The following is a 23,707-nucleotide window of genomic DNA, read 5'->3' on the forward strand; positions in this document are numbered from 1 at the left end:
AAATGGCACCAAAGTTGAAATCTTGCCATGAAAAGAAACCTGATGAATATTGGCAGTGCAGTCTTTGGACAGACGAAAACAAGAATTAATGAGTCTGGATCAGATGGGTTGTTTGGCACAGACTACGCCTGGATCATCAGACAGGCTGCACAGACCAAACGGCAAACAATGGAGGTGTGGTGAAGTGACAGGAGTTGTTCAAGAGGACAAGTGAAAACTACAACCTTCCCTTGGTGTGATGCAAGGACAAAACAGCGTCCTGAAACTAATTTAATTTGTCTAACATTCAGCTTTTGGCAATGGAATATTTGTAATTTCTGCAGGGAGCAAAGCTGTATATAAAAATGGTTCTATGTTCCAACTGGTTATAATCTGCCTTGATTTTTAGCTGGATCAGAGTAATACTGACGAGTGTTGTACTTGGTTTATGTTGTTGAACATGTGAACAACGGGTCCTATAGATGGGATCGTTTCAAAGGAGAGTGAACATGCATTACATTTCCTTCAGTCACATATTCCACCACTTAGGCATCTTCCTCAAGGTCAAAAAAACAATCAGGCCCGTGAGTTGTAGCTTTGGCAGCTCTAAATGCGACCACACTTCATCAGTCATCTCTCTTATGTGTCTCCGTCTCCCCCACTTCCTGCGTTGCTCGGCTTTTAATGCCTGTTGGTGGATTGCCGTTTGAAGAACTTTGCCCTTAAACCCACTGTCTCCGTGGGGATTAATAAAGTGGAATTGAGCTGAATTGACTTGACATTGAGGAGACAGACGGAGCAGTTTTGTGCGAGACAGTGAGTGATGACGATGCTATAAAAAAAACAAACACACAAAAAAAACAAAAAACAACAGGGGAAAGCGAGCGCTGCAACAAGGCTATATCCAACTCTGGGATAAGTGTGCGTAATGAGGCCTTAATGTGGTCTGATGTGGAGCGTGGTGGCGCTCACGAGAGGTTCAGGCGCGTGGGACGGCGTTTCCTCTGAATGCAGACGGATCCTTGTCTCATCGGGGGATGAACCACGTGCTCAGCAACAACCTTCACATCATGTAGTGAAGAGTTTCTGTTTGTTAATTAATGTGCTTAGCATAAATGTCAGTGTCAAAGATAATAGCTGGATTACAATAATACAGGGTTGAAAGTGAGCACATTTACTACCTACCTGCTCACGGGCTCATTTCTCACGACACGAATAAAGTATACTTAGAGAGTAAGACCTCATTCATTAATGCCTCACCAAAAAAAAACCCAAACATATACTGTATATTTTTAGCCTTCTGTCTTCTGCTTTAGTCCTGTGTGCACATTGCTGAGTAGCTCACCGGTACCCAACGAGTTTAAAGAAGCAAAATAGGAATTTGAAAAAAACAAGAAAGTCACAAGAGCAACATTCGTGAAGGTGATTTTATCAGAAAGACGAGCTCAACTGAGTGCTTCACCCGAGTGCTCACGGCTTGCTGTGTTAGAGAGCAACGGCTTTAAGGTGATGAATCAGCAGGAGGCGCTATCAGTTAATTCAATCAATTAACAAGCAGCAGTGACGAAAAAAAGCAGCAAAAGGTTTATAGAATAGAAGTAATTTGTTTATAAGGTTCATTTAATTGCTTGAAGTCTTTTTTTTTTCTTCTCTTTTGTAGCCCAGGAGCTGGGATAAAATAACCCAAGTCCATTTAGATCTGCTCAGGTGGTAAACAACAGACCTTTAGTGTTACTAAGAAGCCTTACTTACGAAACCCAATTATTGCATCTAGAATAACGGAGCCTAATGCAGACACCTGGTGTGCTGTTTCATCTACAATATGTCTCTCCTGGTCTGATCGTATCGTATCATGATATTTATGACACTTTCAAGAAACAATCGACAGAAGCCCAACGATAAGTTCATTAATCTCATCATGAAATAAATCACCTGGATATTTATTATTTCTTCACTTCTGAGTTTTATGACCACTGGACAATGTTCTTAGGTGGGCCCACCTACTCATCCTTAGTATTAACTTGTGGCAAGGACTCACGAAATAACACTCAAATAAACTTTGTTAACATCCCCAGCATGATTGTGTGCGTGTGTGTATGTACATTTGAATGAGAGGCTGATGTAGCACACTGACGTAGGAGGCCCCCTCAAGCAGCAGTTTTCATTTCTCCGTGTCTGAAAGCTCCCACTCAGGGGAGGTTTTCTCTCCTCCGAGATCCGTACCTCAGACTTGATCTTGTTGTCTCCAAAGCACAGGTGCTGGAGGTAGGCGGCGGCGTTGGACTGGACCGATGGGAACTGATGCTGCAACATCTGGATCACCTCTGGCAGCTCTGGATCCCTCCAGCCAAACTCCCTACAGGCACACACACACACACACACACACACACACACACACACACACACACACACACACACACACACACACACACACAGAAAATATAGCATATTTTAGTGAGAGAAAATACAGTGATGTGTATGAGTGCTAAATATGTTACTGGGCAGCTCTTGTTTCCCTGCTGTGACTCTGATTTAAAATGCTCACCAGAGATAAAGAAAGACACAGGGAGCAAGACACACACACACACACACACACACACACACACACACACACACACACACACACACACACACACACACACACACACACACACACACACACACACACACACACACACACACACACACACACACACACACACACACGAGATAAAACTCAAAAGGACCGGAAATGAAAAGCACGTTGACGACAATCACTTTTCACGTTATGTTCAAATGTACTGCAATAACTGTTCATCTGGAGTGACAATATAAGAATGTATCAATGGCAGATTATAATTATGGCACACAATCATTAATAATGTAATATATTTTATATTTCTATATTGACGCAGTTTTAATAGTGATATAGTGTTTCGGGGGTAAATGCATCCAGAGAGTAGACACATTTTGAATATTCACAAAATGCAACCACAACACGGGCAATTCCGTGTTGAAGAACATTCCGACAATCTAACATATGGACATAGGAATAGAGAAAAATCATTCAACTCTAAAGGATCTGAAGTCGTTAATCACAGGTTTAGAAGCTAATGCACAGATGAGCAATGTGACTTTTTTTTATTGTTTTGTTTACTATTCAAATACTTTTGGCAATTTAGTGTCACCATAGAAACCTTTCCTGTGTCAAGTATGATCATCAGCATTTGGCATCCAGGCAGTCACTAACAGTGAGTACCATGTGATTGAGAGCCGTAGCAGTTTGTTGTCTTTGAATGTGTCACTGTCAATCAGCTGGCAAAAAAAAGAAATATTATGCATTCAACTGGCTTCCATAGGAGTTTCATCATTCAATATATATATATATATTTTAAATAAAGTAATTAAAGTTTATTTAATCTACTCTCCTCAGATTATTTAATCTGTGCAAAAACATGGTGGATGTACTCTTAAAGTCACCAACATAATACGAGATTTCACCATTTTACATGCACCTTCGTTGGAGACAATGTTCCCCACAGTCGCTCAGTGACACAGCCAGAGTTGCCTTACATAAAACAACACGACCCAAAACTCTCAAATGAGAGTTAAGTGGCACAACTGGAGTCCATAATGGCGGCTATTTTTGGTAGTATTTTAACCACTGTGAGAGCTTCCTCATGTTGCGATGATAACCACTTCCCACTAACGGCCCCAGCTGCTCTGGACGTGTAACCAGGGGTCGACCAGTGCTTTTGCCTGAAGGCACGCCTTAGGCATATAGGTGCACACACACACACACACACACACACACACACACACACACACACACACACACACACACACACACACACACACACACACACACACACACACACACACACACACACACACACACACACACACACACACACACTACACATTAAGGGTAAGAGAAATGAAACACCGTATGCAAGTAGAAACACAGATCAGCGTGAGAAAGAGGAGATGAGAGGAGAAAGCTAGATCAGAGACTGGGTTGGAGGGTGGAGCACAAGGTGGGATTTATCCGTGTATATCATCTGTGGCCAACGGCAACGAATGTATCGTATTTCTTTGACAGTGATGGTTTCTGGAGATCATCTGAGAATGACAAGAGGTCTTTGTTTGGAGAAAAATGTCTTTCCTTTGGTGTGAATAAACATTGTTTTTTTCAAAGAAGTTCGTCCGACATGAATACCAATCAAAGTAAAAATGTTATTTCACTGTACACTACGACTTTTGATAAAGATCTGGTTTGTGACTTCAGAGCTGCCCTTTCTTAAAGTTTCATTTGAATGAATTTGACAGTTGTGAGAAGTTCATGCTGCATACAGATGCCCAGTTAGCTCTGCGCTGTTGTGTGGAAGCTGTTTTTCTTTGATGTATCTTATTCTTGATGCAGCAACAGCCAAATGTCCCCGTGGAGATAGTTTCAGTTCAGTGTAATAACATACACGCACGCACGCACGCACGCACGCACGCACAATCTTTGAGTGCCATAGGACAGCATGCAACTTAGTGAAGCATTAATTAACACAAAGCGCACGCACACACATATGCAATTTGTGCGTTACTACAGTAATCAAGCATGCACACGCATGCACACGCACGCACACGCACGCACACACGCACACACATACTTATTGACTTGCATGCTCAGCCAGCCATCAAAGGCAGTGCAGAAGAGCCAGGATTAGAAAGCTTTTGTCTCTAAGTTTCATAATGGGCCAATGGGATAAACCCCGTGTTTGAAAAATGGGGAAATTGGAGAGAGAATTATTTCAAAGGTTATTTTTCCCTCTCTGTTGAACAATTTTTTCTTTTTTTTTTACCCCCAACTCTCATGTCTCAATGGCTCTGTTTCCTTTCCCACCTACCTCCAGGCACATTGGTACACAAACACACACGCACTCCCACATAACGCTACGCACATACCGTAGCATGTGCCCCAGTAAGCAGGATTAGGGTTGATGTAACCTTGTGTAGGTCACCTTCTGGGTTAATTGGCCGATAAGGCATTCAACGTTACGGCTGAGTGGACTGTCGTGTGTGTGTGTGTGTGTGTGTGTGTGTGTGTGTGTGTGTGTGTGTGTGTGTGTGTGTGTGTGTGTGTGTGTGTGTGTGTGTGTGTGTGTGTGTGTGTGTGTGTGTGTGCGTGTGTGTGTGTACGCATGTTTGTCTTTTTTTTTTAACACTAATTAGGAAGTGGGGCACCAATGATAGTGTCTGTGTACTTAAAGCTATCCTAATAAACCTGATAGCCTCACTTATCAGACAGCGTCAGCTTCCTTCAGCCATCTTTCGGTTGATTGGGGGGGGTGAAACTGATCAAATAGGAATAAACAAGGTTGACGATCAGTACACCATGGTTGACCATTTTGTTTACTTCAAACATACTTTTAATTGTGTATTTGAGTACAGACAATTCAGCATCATGTTCAAGAAAGTACTTTGAGATGATACGAGCTTTGAGATTTGGTGGGGTTCTCTTGCTGAAAGTGGACAACTGAAAATAAACAAAGGGATGCACCTGATCAGCAGTTTTACTCAAGTAGGAAAATTGAGCAATAAGCATTTCATGCAAATGGCGAGAAAATATCCTCCTCGTCCTTGTACCACAATAACAGCATGGATTGTTTATACAAGGCCTGTTTGATCCAAGACATTTGATCCAAACTCTGAGTCTGCCATCTGAATTCCAAAGCAAAATCAAGAAACATCAAATTCTGCACATCATTTCCCTGTATTATTATGATGAACCTGAACTCCCTTCAGGCCTCATTCTCTTGCTTGGGCGATAAAAATGACCGCAGATGTTGTTTTCTGCTCTAACACTGAACATGTTCAGCATTCAAGGGTGCCATACCGCACAAGTCCGTCACAATATGTCTAACCTGCAGCGGTGACCCATCAGCAACCAGTGACAAGGCCGCTTCTCTAACCTCTGGAATCTGAAAATCTTAAGAGATCGGCTCAGTCCTGTGTCATGAAAATCAGTTAAATCAGCTTCTTTCTTTAGAGCTTATACATCATTAAAGCATCAACACAACTTAAGTACTGAGGTTTTTCCACAGTAGATGTCCAGAACATTTCTATTCTCAGTATATTTTCTGTTAATGACTGACTTAATGAAAAGATAATGTCCCGATATCCAACTGGATTTGAAGATTAGGGTAACGGCACTGCAAGCTTTTTCTGTGAAATACCACCACTAATGTATCTCAGAGCTGTATTTCATTAGATGTGGTACTATACAAAGTAAAATCTTATTCTAGATTAACAGAATTGTTCGGAGCAGCTTGAACGAGCTCTTGTCGAGCAGAATCTAATCATTCTACTCGCACACAGTGATTCACACTTCATAACCATTGAGTGTCTCTGGTCTCGTTTGCAGTTTCATAGTGTATTGTTTAGACAAGAGCAGTAAATAAACGGTGAGCTATGACAAGTCTTGATTGTCTTTATTTATAGGCTCAAAGATGACTAAACAAGGAATTAACCGTTTCTAAAGACAAGTGATATGAAGGCAAATATCACTGGATTATTTGTGATCTGACGACATCTTAAAGCGAATATGACCTTTCGGTAAAATCGACAGTCATAAAGAGCATCTATTCATACAGGAGCAATTTCATACGCGCCAACTGGTGCATTACTAACTTCAGGAGCTACCTTCGTAAAAGCCAAGCATTCCTATCAGTGTTGGACCCAATAATCTGGATCATCCACTCATCTAGTAACATATTTTTATCATCTCATACACCTCAAGACCATTTCTGACAAAGCAGCCAGATTGTTTGAACTGTTTTGCCACTGAAAGACTCAAGTATAACTATTAGTGCTGTCTATTTCCTCTTATTTTCTGTCCTATTTTGTCATTCCTCAAGTGTAAGCACAAGACAAGGGAGCTCACGTGCCTCTTCTACCACTTATACTGCATGCAACACCTGAATGAGTAAGGTCACTGTAATGATAGTCAGCCTAAAAGCCGAGAATATGCAACGCACCCACACATTTTCACAAACTAAAAGCTTCAAAATAACCAAAACCTGCAGTAATATAAACACACATTTTGAGATGACAGGAGCTCTGAAAAGGTGAGAAATAAACACACAGAAAGAAAGAAAGAACCAGATCCGAGAATAGTTTGCGGCCCCAGAGAGAAAGTGGCACATCACAGCAGATCAAACTCAACCCAAGGATTAAGGCTGCAAAACTCTGCAGGCGTACACACGCACACGCAGGAAAACAGATGTGCGTTTGTACCACACGTGTGTGCAGACCGCACATACTAAACACGTGGCAAACCGAACAGGCTGTTAACGTGTTATAGTATCTGAAACACACGTACACCTACCGACGGCTAAAAGTGAAACTTGAATATCTCTCCCTCCCTCCTGTGTGCGTTCTGCCCCAGAAAGCCGCACAATAATGGTTCATTCATTCGATAACTTTAGCCTGGAGCTGTACAACTTTTCACTCAATCTCTTGGTGTGTGTGTGTGTGTGTGTGTGTGTGTGTGTGTGTGTGTGTGTGTGTGTGTGTGTGTGTGTGTGTGTGTGTGTGTGTGTGTGTGTGTGTGTGTGTGTGTGTGTGTGTGTGTGTCTCCTGAAAGCACAGGGGGATATGGTGCTCCCAGTCCCAAACACTGTGTGACAACATCACAGCGGGATGAGCAAATACTACAGAGCCATCTGTGAACTTCGGGCAAAAGTGTTCACACAGGGAACGTTTGCACTGTTTTAATGTCTGAAAGAATTTGCAACATATTGGAAACATGCTGCTGCTGATCTCCAGGACAGGAACAACCTGCTGGTACTTAGAAGAAAAAAAAGAAGAAAAAAGATAGAAAATAGGAGGTCAAGGCCACTTAAATAATGAATTAAAAGTAAGATATTGTTACTGTTTATTAATGCTCCCATGAAGATGTATATCCAGGAAACACATCATTTTTAATTTGTTCTATGTGTTAATGCACAATGTATAAATCTGTGAAAAAGGTGTCATGAGGAAAAACAAAAACAACCCTCCTATAATTAAGAGAGAATTAAAGTCTGACTTAGGAGTTCTGCTATAATATCAAACCACTAACTCCCAGTGTCACCCATTAATGTCAAATAAAAATCACTGATTACTTGCTGTAACTACTGTCAAAATATAACTGAAGAGAGCTTCCATGTTAGTTCACCTTCTACTATACAAGTTTACAAATTAAAAGATAGGACCCTGCAGACACAAAAAGACAAAACCAGAGCGAAACAAAACATGCAACATGCAGTTATATGAAAAAAAAAATCCCTATTATATTAAACAACATCTTAGTTATTTAAAAGGCCATTAAAATAAAAGATGGGAAGAAGGAATGAGTGTCATTCAAAGCTGAAATAACATTATTTTGGCTTGTAATGAGGATATTTTAGCACCTACTTTATATATACTATACTCAGGACGTCCAATGTATTTATTACCATCAGGATCACATTGAGCTGCATGCCAAAAACAAATAAAGTATGACCATGAATAATAAAATGAAATAAAAGTTTATGGTGGATCAGCAATCACTTTTAGGATTCTGAACAGTAGTCAAATGATCTTTAATTGTGATACAGAGTAAAATCCACATTGATCTGAACTGTATCTTGCATGAGAGTGTGAATTTAAAGTTTAATGTGTGAGTCTTTTGACCAATGTGTAAGAATTGGCAGCCCTGGTATATCTTATGCTTCAATTGTGGAGGTTTGAATGAGGACTTTCCAATTAAATTAAAGCTTGAATGTCCAAAAACCAAGCAGTGCAAAATAACAAGGTTTAACATGAACTACTAGAACCTTTTTTTTTAATGTTTTATTAAGAGTTCTTGTATCTTGAAAGGCTTCCTGAAATTATGTTTGTAGAGCAGGAGTAATTATCCCCCCAATTTGAGGTATTTTTTAGTGTAAGACACCTGAAGGAAATTACTGATGTCAATATAACCAGTTTTTTTTGTTCTTTTTAACACATTTTTCTTACAAAATACTTGAGCGTTTATAAATAAACTGGGTTCTTTTAGTCTTTCTTTTCTCCAGATGGTGCCAATTTTAGGAGTCAGAATGAAGAGTCAAGCAGAAAAGGAGCATTTAAAAAGACCTGCATAATTTTGTGTGGGAGTGTGTGCAGTGTAGTGATACATTTCTTATCGCTAAATGTGCACATATACTACGTGCGCAACTGTTTTTTTCGCTCGCGTGTGTCGCCTGAACTCTCAGAGGAGAGCCAAACGTTTTGGTTGACAACTCACTGGAGAAAGTACTGACAGACTGTCAATCCACTCTTTGTTTCTAACCAACCAGGTGGGCTATCTCGCTCCGCCATTGTGTTGGAAAGCGAGTACGTGCGTGTGTGTGTGTGTGCGCGCGCGTCTGTGTCACACACAGTCGACATATTTACACCACAATGCGAGATGCCAGGCTTCAGGCGAACCAACAATTAAAGCCTGTAAATAAATAAACTATCTATGAATTATGTATTCGGAAAGCAGGGTGAGGCACTGTGATGTGAGGGCTGCAGGCAGATGATGCTCACTGCTATATCGGGCTAAAAGGATTTCCTGTGAGTCAGGGTTTTTAAGGAATGGAGCGATTTGAAACCAGAGAGCAAACTATGCGATTTGTGTCGGGTATATTTGTGTGTGTGTGTGTGTGCGTGTGTGTGTGTGTGTGTGTGTGTGTGTGTGTGTGTGTGTGTGTGTGTGTGTGTGGGTTCCTGCTGAGGAATGTCAGTGGGGGGAAAGAGGAGATGCATCTGATGACTCATTCCCCCCAAAAGAGAGACAGAAATACAAAGAGTCGAAGAGACCGACAGGTAGAGGAAACCTGCAGAGTAAACTGATAGAAGAAGAAGAAAGAACGAAGGAACAAAGGAATATTTGAAACTGACTGACAAGGGTGCTGATTCGCTGCGTTTACGTTTCAGCAGGGCATCAAACGACTTCAGGTGGCTGATTAACGATGAAAGATCTCAATGTATTTATAGCAAACGAGATTAGAACAGAGAAGAACTTCCTCTCTGTGTTGAACCAGGAAAACAAGGGCACAATAATGTATTATTGGTGGACATTCCGAGGTAACGTGTTGCAGTGTTACCAGTTTACCACATTGGCACAGATCCCCTTTTAATATGTTTCGCTGGCTTTGATATTCAGAGACTGCTCTGACATGGCGACTTGAGCATTCAGATTAAGTCTAACAACACAAATATCCCCTTCATGAATGTTTAAATCTTTTACATTTGTCAAAATCTTTGAAGGACTTGCTGGTCCACATACACAAGAAACTATGACAAACGAAACTGCGATTCAAATGGTAAATCTCTAATTATACAATTAAGGACAATGACTGACAACTGTGTACATCTTGGAGGATCATAATTACAAGGTAGAAACTAAAACTGAAAATTATATTATACTAAGGTTTATGTTGTTTTAGTCACTTGAGGTCAACCTGGGCCACACTGCTCTCTTTCTTTAGTAGAGTAATAAAGCCAGCCCTGGCTCAAGAACAGTGGCTTCGAATGGTTTTCTAATTGGAAACCACCCAAATTGGTCTCTCAGAAAGGCTACAGATCCCCTCTCCAATCTATAAAATTACAAACATTAACTTGAAGCCAAACACAGGTGGACACAAACAAAATCAGAAACACACAAAAAAGCACCTATGACTCTTCCGATAACCACAGTATAACCTATCAAATGTTGTTGCTGTCCTTGACTGCTAAGCTGATTTTGTGTCCCACTTCCAAAATGTACAACCACTAATATTGTAATAACGGCCGATAATATATTAGGTGCCAAGAATGTCATAATCATTCTGAATGTCAAAAAGCCAATAACGTAATAACTTGCCAATAATGTGATAAAATAGTGAAAAACAATTTACAACCAGGATTGAGAGAGAATGTTGCATAGCAATTGCATATCCTCAATGAATGGATAAGTGAAGACTGAGTGCTACTGAGGTCACAAATGTTTCAGCGATGGATTTCTGTATCAGATCAACTTGTTTCAGCGTCACATTTCCATACATCCAAATCCAATGCTGAAAGACAAATCCAATTAAAGCATCAAAAGTCCGCTTCATTGAATTACCATTATGAACGAAGTGAAGGTGAGTCACTTTGACCTTAGAGAGGAAAAGTAGCTTCAGTTATTAAAGGAATGAATTAAAAAGAAGGCAACGGGAAGAGGACGAGAAGAAAGTCGAAGAGAAAATTGAAAGGGAGGCGTGTGTGTTTGTTTGTCTCATTGTACACGAGTGTGTGATGACATGGCTGACTGAGTGTTTTACTGAGGGTGGAAGAGATGAATGAAAGGTCAGGCTATGTCGGGCAAAGCTGAGAAATAAACACAGACACACACACACACACACACACACACAGAGTCCATCTTAACCCTGCGACTGAATATGGATCACCGATTCTCAGTGCGCTTAAGCGCACGAAGTAAAATGAGGCACTTTTATGATGGGGTCAGGCCCTGTCTAACACAAATCTGTCTTTGTGTTAGTGTGACTGTTTCCATAAATTACCCACTGCCTGAAGGGAGGAAAAGCATCGGCGTGCGTGAGAGGCCATCTCCTCAGCAACGTGCCTTGATTTACCAGATTGTGCCAGTGTGTGGCTTTACAAATCAGCTAAATGATGTTTGTTTGAGGCTTTTACAGGATAAAAGTGTCATTAGTGAGCCAGCTGCAGACGGCGGCAATGACCTCACATCTCCTCATCTATTTGCTGTGCTCTGCTAATGCAGACAGCATTCAATGTGTGCCATAAGTACCTTGATGAAATAATGATTACTGTGAATAACCAGGCAAATACGGCCGTCTTTACTTCTCTGTCTGCGTTTTTTCCCAAACATCCATGTCTGCCATCATGTTTGCTGCTGTTTGTATTGCTTCTTATGTTAAAGATTTATTGTTCTGATCAGTATCAGCTGACATGACATTCCTGTTCGTGTTATACTCGGGCTCTTTTATCAGTCAGAGTTTTGTTCCTACCACTAGCCCTGGGCAAAAGTACTCACAATTTATACTGGTGTTGAAAAGACTAGAAGCATCAATCCAATGTCCCAAGGTGACTAACTTTATGTGTTGTGTAAGTACTGTCAGGTCATGGAATGGAATGGCAATCTTTTAAATGAATCCACAAAACCCATTTCAAGAGGTGACGTTGACAAAAAGATGGCTGGTGACAGAAACTCATTGATAAGCAAGAGAGCAGGGATCATTTCAGCTGGTTACTTTAGCTTTCCTCTGGACACTAAAGCAAAACGAAGAGGACTCTGCATATTATTCACCTGTGTTGGAGAAGGAAAGCAAGCAACTTCAAATCCAAAACAATTGCTTATATTCTCACCGGTCAAGCCGCATGGACACAGCGAACACAAAGCACCTTCAGAAAACACCTTCACAGACAGACAATGGAGAGACAAATGAAGGAACGAATAAACCCACAGGTACAGAGGGAACATGGATGTCGGTAGAAATCGAAAGATGGACAGCCAAAGGAGAGAATGAGGAACACCAACACTCGAGACAAAATGGCGGATAGTAAAAAATAAATAAACGCCACAGTCCTACAAATCACAAACAAAGCAATCCATAACTTGTGATTTTCAGGTTCACGGCTTAGTTGTTTGCAGAGAACAAACAGTGTTGTGTTATGCATTGGAATAAGTGAGCTCTGATCGAGTTTCCAGATTTGACAAAATACTCAAATAACAGTGATTCCTGCTTGAGACGGCACTAAATGGGTGACGATACAAATGTGGAATGTTGTCATGCTGCTGTTAACGTTAACAACTCTGTGTGATATTGGCGCCATATAGAGAAGATGGAAAGATTCAGTGAATGAGACAAAAGTAAGATAGATAGACAGAATGTACATATGTATAAATAAATAGTTGGATTACTTTGTCATTCTTTGCTCGGCTTGATTTTGATTCCACACAAGGAATTCGGGGTCGAACCTATCGAGGGGGGACAGGCAGAGAGAAACAGGAGAGAGGTATTTGTCGGCTGTCTGGCAACAAATTATTCAATAACCGTCATAATGGTGATGCTTAATAGATAGAACTCAAACTGTAGCCACTAGACTCGTCTTTCTCTCTCAACATGTGGTTACCAGGCATTGGCGGAGGAGGTGGGCAGGGTGGAGGACATGCACTTCGAACAGGTGGTGGGGAGATGGCAAGGTATGTCAGGTAAAGAGAGGGTTCTCAGGACCAAACAAAGTGAGCATTTGGCTTTGTCCTTTTCTTTCTCCCAACTCTACATTTAGATAATTGTTAGTGCATGAACTAGTTTTAGGTGGCCTATTAGTCAACTTAGCTGGTGGGTGATGACAGAATCGTCCATAAGGTGTGAATGATTCTGTCACTTGTCTTATTTCTGTTGACCGTCTTTATCTCAGAAAAACAGGACTGGTAGCAAGCGTGTGTAAACAGTGAGTAAATGACAAGCTATGCTAAGCCTGTTATGTGTAGGTTGGTTATATTTGCTTGTGGTTAAATATAGATATCACTTCGCAGGCTTTACATTTCTCTGCTGCTACTTTCATTTCCTGAGCCCAATTGAAATGTACATTAACATATAAACCAAGGCAAACGCGTCGAACTATTACGACTGATATTCATTACTAACTATTTATTGTAAATAAATTAAGAAACCAGGCTGAATATTTGGGATTTTAAAGTACGTTAATCTAGAATAATCATTTAGACTAGAAAATATTAAATAGTATGCATTAACTGGGTTAAAAAAAAAAAAAGTTAAAAAAAATATTAAACTTCCTGTATAAATTTCATAAACATGTGATTGTTTCTTCACATGGTATGTGGGAATGATCATATTTGACTGTCATGTCCAAACTTAAAAGCTATGTTGACAAATGGGCCAGCATCGAAACGACTGGAGTTGAAGGATAAACCTTTTAACAAGCTACGGTGTCAATAAATCCCACACAAAGATAAATACAGAAAAAAAAAAAAGTAACCCATTTCATGCCTTTATGTATATTTTGTCATTTTAAACCTGCTTTTGCACTGGGAGCACTTTCCCTCATCTTAGCCCAAAAACCACTCTGGAGATTGTGTCCACATAGCAATTTCTTTCCAGTTGCAGGTAATGAGGAACGTAATAATGCAGCACTGAGCCATTTAAAGAGGGTGTTACACACATTGTCTCATTTGAGAGTTCTCAGATTATTGGTGTGCATGTTTGCAGGGCTTCTCATTCAATGTGTGAGTTTGCAGGTGTTGTCATCACAGTTGCCCTTTTTCAGCTAAATAGTCATACATTAGATGAAGTGTGAATGTCACCATGGTAACAAAGTAAATAAAGTGGAAGTTTGTTTCAACGAGATGCTGTATGTTGTTGCTGGGTGTTATCATAAGCTTGACGTTGACTGTGTAGTTGTGTGCTGACAAAGCACAAAAACTGACGTGAAGATTTCCCCCTGTGCATCATGGGAATACGTCGAGCCTGATCTGCCAAAGGTTTGGGCAAATAAAGATGGGGGCGGACATTCAATTTTGGAAGCATACGATTGCCATCTGATCTGGTAACGGGACGCATTGAGGATCACATCTGAAATTTGCACAAAATACAACAAACTATTTAGTGTATTTGCCTTTATGAATATGGAATATTGGGTGTGTACCAGATCGCACAAGATACTGGGAGGAGTTAATGTTAATAGTTGAATGTATAATGCAGAATGTGATTTAAAACATTTCAAATATTTGTTTACAATTGCTTCTGATTTGAACAAGTTTAAAAATGTGGCGCACATCTGTTTAGCCTTCAGCAGAGATTCTGCTGTTATTGTGCAGAGAGGCGTTTCTTTAGCTGCCTTAGCTTGTGACAGTGCATCGTCCATATTGCACTTTTCTTTTCGTTTATGACAGATTCAGACATATTTGATATTTGCATTTAATACATTTTGCGACTAACACATCTCCATAGTAACACATTTTATTTTGTTCTTGTGGGCTCAGAGCACCACACAATGGCTCCACTCTAAACGCAAACAAACATAGAAACGACAGTGTTCAGCAGATCGTGCCCTTAAACTGGAGCTTATACAAGCCTAACTCTCATTTGAGTACTTCTGGTTGAGCCTGCCATCAGTCATGACGTTATTCTTAGTTGATCACCTGCAAAACGGACGCAAAAAACAAAACTGAACTCTATTTGAGAGCGCATGAGCGCAACTAATACAGGATCTCAGTAAATCAGTCCAATTACCTCTGTGTTCCCGACAGTATTTCCTACTAAAACTAAAACGCTACATGGACACAAGCTCTAAGTGTTGCAGATGTGAATTGTTCCAACCACTGTACTGATTATTTCTGTTACAATAGTACTGTAGTTATAAGCATGATTATTATCTATTTTTCACCTTCGTGATGAATCCAATCATCACAGTATTTCTAAAGATGAACAAACAATATGTATATCATCTTTTTGATTGGGATTTTGAGGAAGTGCATGACGACAGTGTTGCAGTGGATAATCCTGATGGACCCTCCCTTTAATGCAGCAAGGACAACAAGCTACTCGAATAGCTTCAGCACTGACATTGCGTGTGCATGTTGTGAATGTGAAGCCATTGTGCCATGCATCACAAGTCAGTCCTCCAAATGTAGCGGTGCAGATGTGTCAAAGCTACACAACAATGAGGCCGGAGCTAAAGAGTGACCGAACAGACAGTGTGAGTGTAATGTGCACAGAGAAATAAAACACTTGGACAATGAAGGAGAGAGCAATGGCAACAATGACGACAGCAACAACAGTGAGTCACCTTTCCTGACCATACATGAAGGGTTTCCAAATGTTACGATATAATAAGCAACTCGGCACAAAGTGACATCCTCATTAGACATATTACATTTGTGCCAACCCCCCCCCCCCCCCCCCCCCCCCCCCAAAAAAAAAAAAACAACAACTGCTGCTTATACCTGAGCTGAAATGTCACAAAGAGACACTTCAGCTTTAATTAGGCTGCTTCTAACTGTGACAGCTCAGTCTATGCAATCATTAGTCAGAAAGGCTCGGCTAAGGAGGAAAGGAAGAAAAAAATCTGAGACACAATTGAAATAGTACTTTTCACTTGATTTTAACTAGGACAAAAGAGTGATAAAAACAGCCATTATGCTGTCCGTGTTTGTGTGTCTCGCTCTCTCTCGCTCTCTCTCTCTCTCTCGCTCTTGTTTTTTTCATCATCTGACTGTCACTGCCTCTCTTTCGCACAACCACACTCATACATTGAGCCCATCTGGGGTAAAAGCAGACTTCATGCAGACTCTTTCCGCATTAACCATGTCTAGCTACAGCGCAGGAAGTGACTGGCAGAGTGGCATTCCACTCCAAACAGTGATAGCAAACGTTAAACTGGAGCTCGGGGTGTACACAGGCATTCATAAGCAGTGTGAACAAGCTGTAGGAGCAGGAAAACTAGAGAGGACAGTGAAAGATGTGGCGAGATGTGTGCCTCATACTAAAGCCCAGATTCAGCCGCTTTTTTTTTTTTTTTTTTTTTTTAACTGCTCACGACTGTCAAATCCTCAGTCGCTTATCTATCGCTACAAGCTGTCAGTGTCACTAAGTCACACCTCCAGTCCTCACCTTTAGTGGATGAGATTTAACATGATAAATGAAATAACTGAATAAATATTAAATGTCCAATTACTTTTCTTTTCATTGCTTTGGTGAATCTGGCCTTCAGTAAGTTCAGTGGAAGTGGAAAGGGAGCAGAGCGAAGGGCTTCATCAACAAGTCAGAGCTGATTCCGTGTACAATTGTCCAGATTTTGTCACCTTGGGTCCTTCTGGATGCTGTCCACTGATGGAGACCGTCCCAGCGCGGCCTCGGGGGGGAGGGCGGGGCCCGACTTGCTGTAAGGCGACTCGGTGGACGGGCAGAACTGCAGAGTGCGGTACGGGTTGGCGTAGTCGGCCGCCCCGCCTCCAGTGGCGAAGCTGCCTCTCTGGAAGGTGGCGGTGGCACTCTGGCTTCCCGTTCGCTGCAAGGGGATTGGGTCGACACCAGGGGAGGGCGGGGCTAGGACGGGAAGAGGAGCGTAGGGACAGAGCAGATAGTTGAGGACCTCTTGGTACAACTGGTTCACCACTGGGGGTTTGATAGAGCCAAGGACGAGGAGGAGGAGGAGGAGGAGGAAGAGGAGCAGGGTTTAAAAGAGGAAAGGAATGCGTACACACACACACACACACACACACACACACACACACACACACACACACACACACACACACACACACACACACACACACACACACACACACACACACACACACACACACAAACAAACACACACAGGAGAAGAAAGCAACAACACCAGCACCAATGGAACGACACAACACAGGCAGCAATAAGTGGAAAAGGAAGAAAACAAAGAAAACAAAGCAAAATGCCACTTAAAGTCAACAGGTGGGGTAGCATCATGGTGAACTCACTAAAAGATCTTACATTTCATTAGACTAAAAAAAGAAAAGACAAACATAAAGAAAGAAAGAAAGAAAGAAGAAAACAATTAAGTAATCATGCAAAAAGACACAGAGCAAAATTGCTGAAGTGACCATGTTTACATACTGTGAAACTTTTTGAGCTCAAACACACACAGAATGCAGAAACTTATCTAAGCTCCAAAACTTTTCACTGCTTACCGTTGAGCTACCTTTATGCAAAAGTCACATCTAAAATACAACTGTTAATTCCAATGTCTTATCAACATGAAGCTGGAAAACTTAATAAGTCTTATTAAGTCACCATTTGTTCCGCAAATAGTGTTAATTACTTGACTTTTGAGGTACATATAGGTTGACTCTTTGTTTCCTTAACAGAGCTCGTCTAAGGGTTTTCCCCATTTTTATTATTGCGCTAAGCTAATTGTTTATTTAAGCGCTGATGGCTTATTCATTATTAATACATACGTGTCACTTTATTTTTCATGAGAAGGCTTTTTTTTTCAGGCTTTCAACTAAATGTAGATTTAGTCATGACGTCTCTTGGCACTACAACAAAGGGAAGCTTTAGGAGTGGAATTTTAAAGGTTACTATGCTCTCATCTTACTGCTGTGGCCCACTCGAGATCACCTTTGGCTTTTTTGTGGCCGCTCAACGGAGATCATTTTGATACCACTGCTTCAGGGTCTCGTGGCAGTTTGACATCCAGCACAGATATCAGAACACTGTCATACACAGCCCAATAAAAGCCAAACTGCCAGGGATCACGTCGAGAGAGAAATTGTCTTCTTGTTAAACAGCAGTTCAGGAACGATTTGGGCATGATAGTCAACACGGGTACGCTGGCTTGCTCTGAGGGAGGTGAGCTGGGTCATTTCTTTTTATGCGTGTGTGTGTGTGTGTGTGTGTGTGTGTGTGTGTGTAACTGGATAACTACAGGGACCTCGACAAGGCCTCGGGAAATTCACCTGTGATGTGAAGTCGGGTGTAAAGTGTCGGCTGCCTGTTTCCAACTCTTCATCATAGTGAAAGTATTCAAACTGACCTTGAAGAGATTTCTACTGGGTAAAAAGAAATGCCTTTGACAGACAATGTGGCTTCAGCTGCTGTTGTTACTCACATCCACACGGCTCCAGAAATCGATTGAGATGCATTGAATTGGTTGATCGGTGTGTATGGGAAGTTGCGATCGAAAGCACTTCAAATCTTTCAATCAACAATTATAAAATTCATTGGAACAAAACTTTGTGAATGAGAGGTAATTTCTTTCGTTTTGCTTTTTTTTCTTTGCTCAGGCGACCAAACCCACCGGCATGGCATCAACAACATTTTAGGACACGGCTAATTTGCTCTGATTTCAAAGAGCCCAATCTAACGCCCATGGGATTAATTGAGATTAATTTTCAGCCTTGAAACTAATTAGTTAACAGACTGTGACTGAGAGACAAATTGCCATTGAGACCCCAATTGGATTTGCCTACCTGATCTGGTAAACAGCGCCGCACGATCAGATGGAAGGAAACACTTGAATGTACATCAGCCTTTAATGTAAGGCCACAACATTAAACCACTGCTTTCTGAGAAAGAGACCTGGCTGTGTCTTCATTTGGTCTTTCTTTTTTTTTTTTTTTGATCAATGGCTTCATTCAGGGTATCATATGCTGCCTTCTTCCTCTCACTGATTTCTAAATGTGGATGGTTCAGTGGGTGATTTACAACATGCTGTAGCTATTTATAGTCCGTGGCTATTTGAAGCATTCCGCTTGTCGTCTTCTACGTGTCACTATTATCCAGGCGAAATGTAACTGAAAGTTTTACAGATTTACACATATAGCTTCTCTCTTCTCCTTTAAAGAGTTTTATTAGATTCAACTAATGGTTCGTACCGAACAGGGTGCAAGAAGACACTCGCAGTATCTCCGTGATTTAGCATTACTTATACTTGGAAAGCTTTGAAAGCAAAGTCAAAACTGAGGCAGCACAGGCAGAAACACTGCATGTTATATGTCGCATTACTGATAGATAGCAAAGTTTTAGATTTTTATGGCGTTCACTCCAAAATTCAGAAAACTGGCCATTTCTTACACTGAAAATCAGTAGGTACAGTTGTAGAGTGACTGCACACAAAAACAAAACATTAGCTGAGAGAGAAACCTTTCCACTTGTACTGTGAACTGTTTCCCTCAGTTAATGTGCCCATTGTTGTGATTTAATGCCGCTGCGACACATCAGCTAAAGCTGTTAGCATAATGTAGTTTTAGTCTATATTATAGTAGAATAGAGTCTAACATAATATAGGACTACAGTCTAATATTTGTCATTATTGGAGTGACAAGAGCAACAACAGCTGAGAGAGCCTTCATGTTGCATTCAGGAGAACTTCACAATAAATGAGGCAGCTCTGGTTAATGATAAAGAACAGCACCTCTGCAGGTTTCTCACTGTTTTAACGTGTAACAAAAGTGATGAGGAAGAAGTCCACTTAGAGTGATTTCATGATATAGTTTCATTCATATTCAATCATGAATCATAATGAAAACCTTTGACGTTAAATCATAGACCAGATTTCTTTTAATTTATTTTAATGATACCAGGCTTTCACCAGACACTGTACATCTGGGTAATAACAGTTTTTATGAATGAGATATCAACATGAAGATACATTAGGTTTCATAGAATCTCTTCAGTTATAAGCATTGGTAAAGCCGCTTTCACTTATGAAAAATATGTGCAGCTCTCGACTGTCCACCAGCTGTTTGCTTTCTGCTCATCGACCACCTGTAGGACCGTCTGTCTATTTCCCATCATCTTTAGGGATTTGCTTTTGTGGACTCAGTATTTGTAGACACCAGCTTCACATCCTGAGCACTCAACCTCTGCCTCCACGGCCCCATCCCCGCTCACCTTGTCCTCTCAGGTTTGGTTTGGTGTAGACCCTGTCTTCGTAGATGGGGTCGATGTGGTGTTCGGGAGACTGCAGAGGCCGCAGCTCAGAGCCCAGGTGACTGTGCTGGCTGCTGTAGGAACCTCTTGAGCCTGGAGGACAGAGGGGGGAACAGATGAGACACACCAATGAAAGATAACTATTTTAACTAATTAATTACAAATTATTCAATATTGTCATTTAAATAATGATTATGTTAAATTTTTTCCCCCAAATGGGCTCTAACAGCAAAGGTGATACAATAAGATTAATTCATGAAAATGAATGGTTATGTGAAAGTAAATGACTGGGATGAGAACATAAATGAAAACAAAAAACTGAACTCCCATCTAATCTAATTCAGACATTTAGACTGCGTTTGCATTATAAGCTTAATATTCATAATCTCAGAAAAGGAGTGATAACATTTGATGTCCTGCTAAATATGTTTCAAAAACAACAAAAAATTCCCAGAATACATCCACAACTTGATGGGACACAAAATGCATGTAAAAAAAATAAAAAGTAGTAAATAAGTTGTCTTGACCTCTGCCTGCCAGGCTACCGGGCCTCTGCAGGGTTGCGTTGGCGTACAGCTCGTGGGAAATCTTGTAGCCGTCTGCGCCAATGTGATGAAGCATTCGCTTGGTAGGCGACAGCGTGGCGTAGCTTCCCACCGCCGAACTGAGCTGGTGGATTGGTGACGAGGTGTGGTTCCCCCCCGGGGAGGCTGCCATGGTGAGCGGGGAGGAGGACCCAGCGGCACCCGATGCTACCATATTGATCGGCGATGAGGTGCTGCAGGAGGAGGACAGTGAAGCAGTGACAATTCATGTCTGAATGTGTTGCTTTTTGATGCACATTCAAGGTTTTCAATGCAAAACCAACACAATTGTTAAAGAGAGAGCACAATAAGTACACAACCTTGACGTTGGGCCAATTGACAGTTTCCATAAACCTCGAGCTAAAATTGTGGCAATCTATTGTAACAACATTTTCATAATGATGATGATGAAGGTCAGTAAACAGGATGGTAGGTATGTGCTTACTAATGATCATGTCTTTCCACAGACAAAGGCCAATAACAGCCAGTGCATTTCAGGTCAAATCTTCCACATTACATATATTTCATGTCAACCTGTTGCGACTCTGAATTCAGACAACATAAGAGATATAGGCTTTGTGTGATCCAAATATTCTGTATGTTCCCGTGAAAATGCTCCAGGAGTGATGTATATCAGCAGAAATATGCAATCATACATTTCTATACAGTTTCCTGACATTATTGACGGAACTCATGAGACGGCAGAGTGGCTAATTGTCACATGTTTAGCACAAGACACTTTAGATTGTTGTGGCTGATGCAATTGCGCATTACTTATCTACAAATTAGAATTAAACATACATTAGACACCATTTTCATTTTGTTGTTTATATACATTATGACCACATTTGCTTGTCACATATATTCTCTTTGGAAAACTTTGGATTGTCTTTATGCATCTTAAAATAAAGTTCAGTGTTTTTGAACAACATTTGGCTACACAGCATGTGCTCGTCAAGACTGGCCCACCACCAGTCTGTTAGTCCATTAGGGAGTTTGTCTTTGCTCAGTGTGAAAACTGTGCTTCAGGAGTTTCAGCAAAGATTTATCGGCCGTGAGTTGGGCGCTAAAGCCTTCAATCGATGCATGGATCCTTGAAGACAGTTAGGTGTGGTGCCTTTAATTGCAAGCGGCCTAAAGAAAAGGCGAGTTTTGAGAAAACTTCAAATTAGCGACTGATGATTAAAGAGACTAATACGATCAAAGCTTAAAGTCATGTGGTTTGAAAAGAGGTATGGTGCCAAAGAATATATAAGAAGACCAGATGAATCATGGTTTAAGAATGTCTGGAATATTTCTGTTGTAGGTAAAAAGCTTTCAGCCTCTTACTTCACAAATTGAGGCAGTTTGAGGTATGACAAAGTATACTTTAAATTAAAAAAAAAAAAACTATAACAGCTGTGTGTCTGACTGAACAAGTTTGAGTAGATTTTTTTCCTTTTGACCATATGGAATGTGTTTTATGAAGCCAGACATATGAAGTAATTGTTGAGTCATTAGTATTGATCCACCTATCGTAGATGTACTTTGTGCTTTGGGGATTGTGAAATTCTCATGCAAGGCTCTTCAAGCAATAACGCAATGACGAATGGACTGGATTGGACAAACCTGTAGGATTTGGCGAGCCGGCTGGGTGACTGTTTGGGGGAGGACACCCTCTGTAGCGTGGCGTAGCTGGGCATGTCAGCGGAGGCCGATCCCAGGCGCTGCAGCTTGGTTGGGGATCCCACTGCCTGCAGAGGGGAGCTCACGCGCTGTAATACAAGATTTGTACTCCATTAAAGGCGAGTGTCACTCACTTTAAAGATTCATCTTCTCGTCTTATTCATATCATTATTTTCAGTGAGATGAACAACTCCCCCCGGAGCTGGAAAACCAGAGAGCAGAAACTCTAATCTGTGATAACATCCTGATGAAGAGCTGGGGGTTATCAGACCAAACATGAAGAGATGACTCTGAACTTTTATAACCAAATGAACTAGAAATATGACTGGAAGCAATAGGCCGCCAAATTAAGTTCCATCAGAATTCTAAACATGTATTTTCTTTTTTTCGCGTCAAATGAGTTGAAGAAATATTAGCAGAGTCTCGCTGATGCAGCTTAAAGGTACAATTTATAAAAGCAAGAGATTTTGGATGAGATGTAAAGTGAGGTGAACATGCTGCCAAATGCCGACCACTTCATCAGTAAATCTTGTTAAATTGAAAAAAAAAAAAAAAAGATTAACACACCGTTCCAAAAATGTTAAAACTCGCAAGACAAATTAATCACAGTGTGCCAAAAGAGGAAAAAAACAACTAAATGATTCCCCATAAGATGGATTTGTGCTTTATCTCTGCTTTGTGCTTTTGACTGATCCAATAAATCCTCAGTAGTGATTACAAAAACAACACGAAACAAACCTATTTCATTTGCCCCGGCAATGGCTGTAGCAAATAAACTGATAGAACCATAAATGAAGTGAATCATCATGAATAAGAAATTTCAACATTTAAAGATTTACTGAAGGTTGCATCAATTACTGATGTTCCAATACAGCAGAACCTGTTTTCCTGCAAGAATATATATACATACAGAGTACAGCACATTTGCCTCGCAGTGCGATGAACCCAATTTGTTTTTAAAGGTTTACATGTTCTCCAAGTGTTCTTCCTTCATACATGGTGGTTTTATACTTCCTATTA

General features: G+C 40.8%; 1 protein-coding gene across 1 annotated transcript in view; it reads right to left on the reverse strand.

Annotated features, from left to right (window-relative positions):
* ctnnd2b (catenin (cadherin-associated protein), delta 2b) overlaps positions 1–23,707 on the reverse strand; it is a 160,516-nt gene that overhangs the window by 41,442 nt on the left and 95,367 nt on the right. Inside the window, exons 8-13 of the mRNA XM_080486606.1 lie at positions 22,631–22,776; positions 20,972–21,216; positions 20,400–20,531; positions 16,829–17,072; positions 12,923–12,979; positions 2,203–2,335 (exon numbers count right to left, since the gene is read on the reverse strand). Of these exons, the coding sequence (XP_080342732.1) occupies positions 2,203–2,335; positions 12,923–12,979; positions 16,829–17,072; positions 20,400–20,531; positions 20,972–21,216; positions 22,631–22,776 (957 nt within the window). The remainder of the gene's footprint in view (positions 1–2,202; positions 2,336–12,922; positions 12,980–16,828; positions 17,073–20,399; positions 20,532–20,971; positions 21,217–22,630; positions 22,777–23,707) is intronic.

This window comes from Lipophrys pholis (genome assembly GCF_963383615.2).
Source record: "Lipophrys pholis genome assembly, chromosome: 1".
NCBI lineage: Eukaryota > Metazoa > Chordata > Actinopteri > Blenniiformes > Blenniidae > Lipophrys > Lipophrys pholis.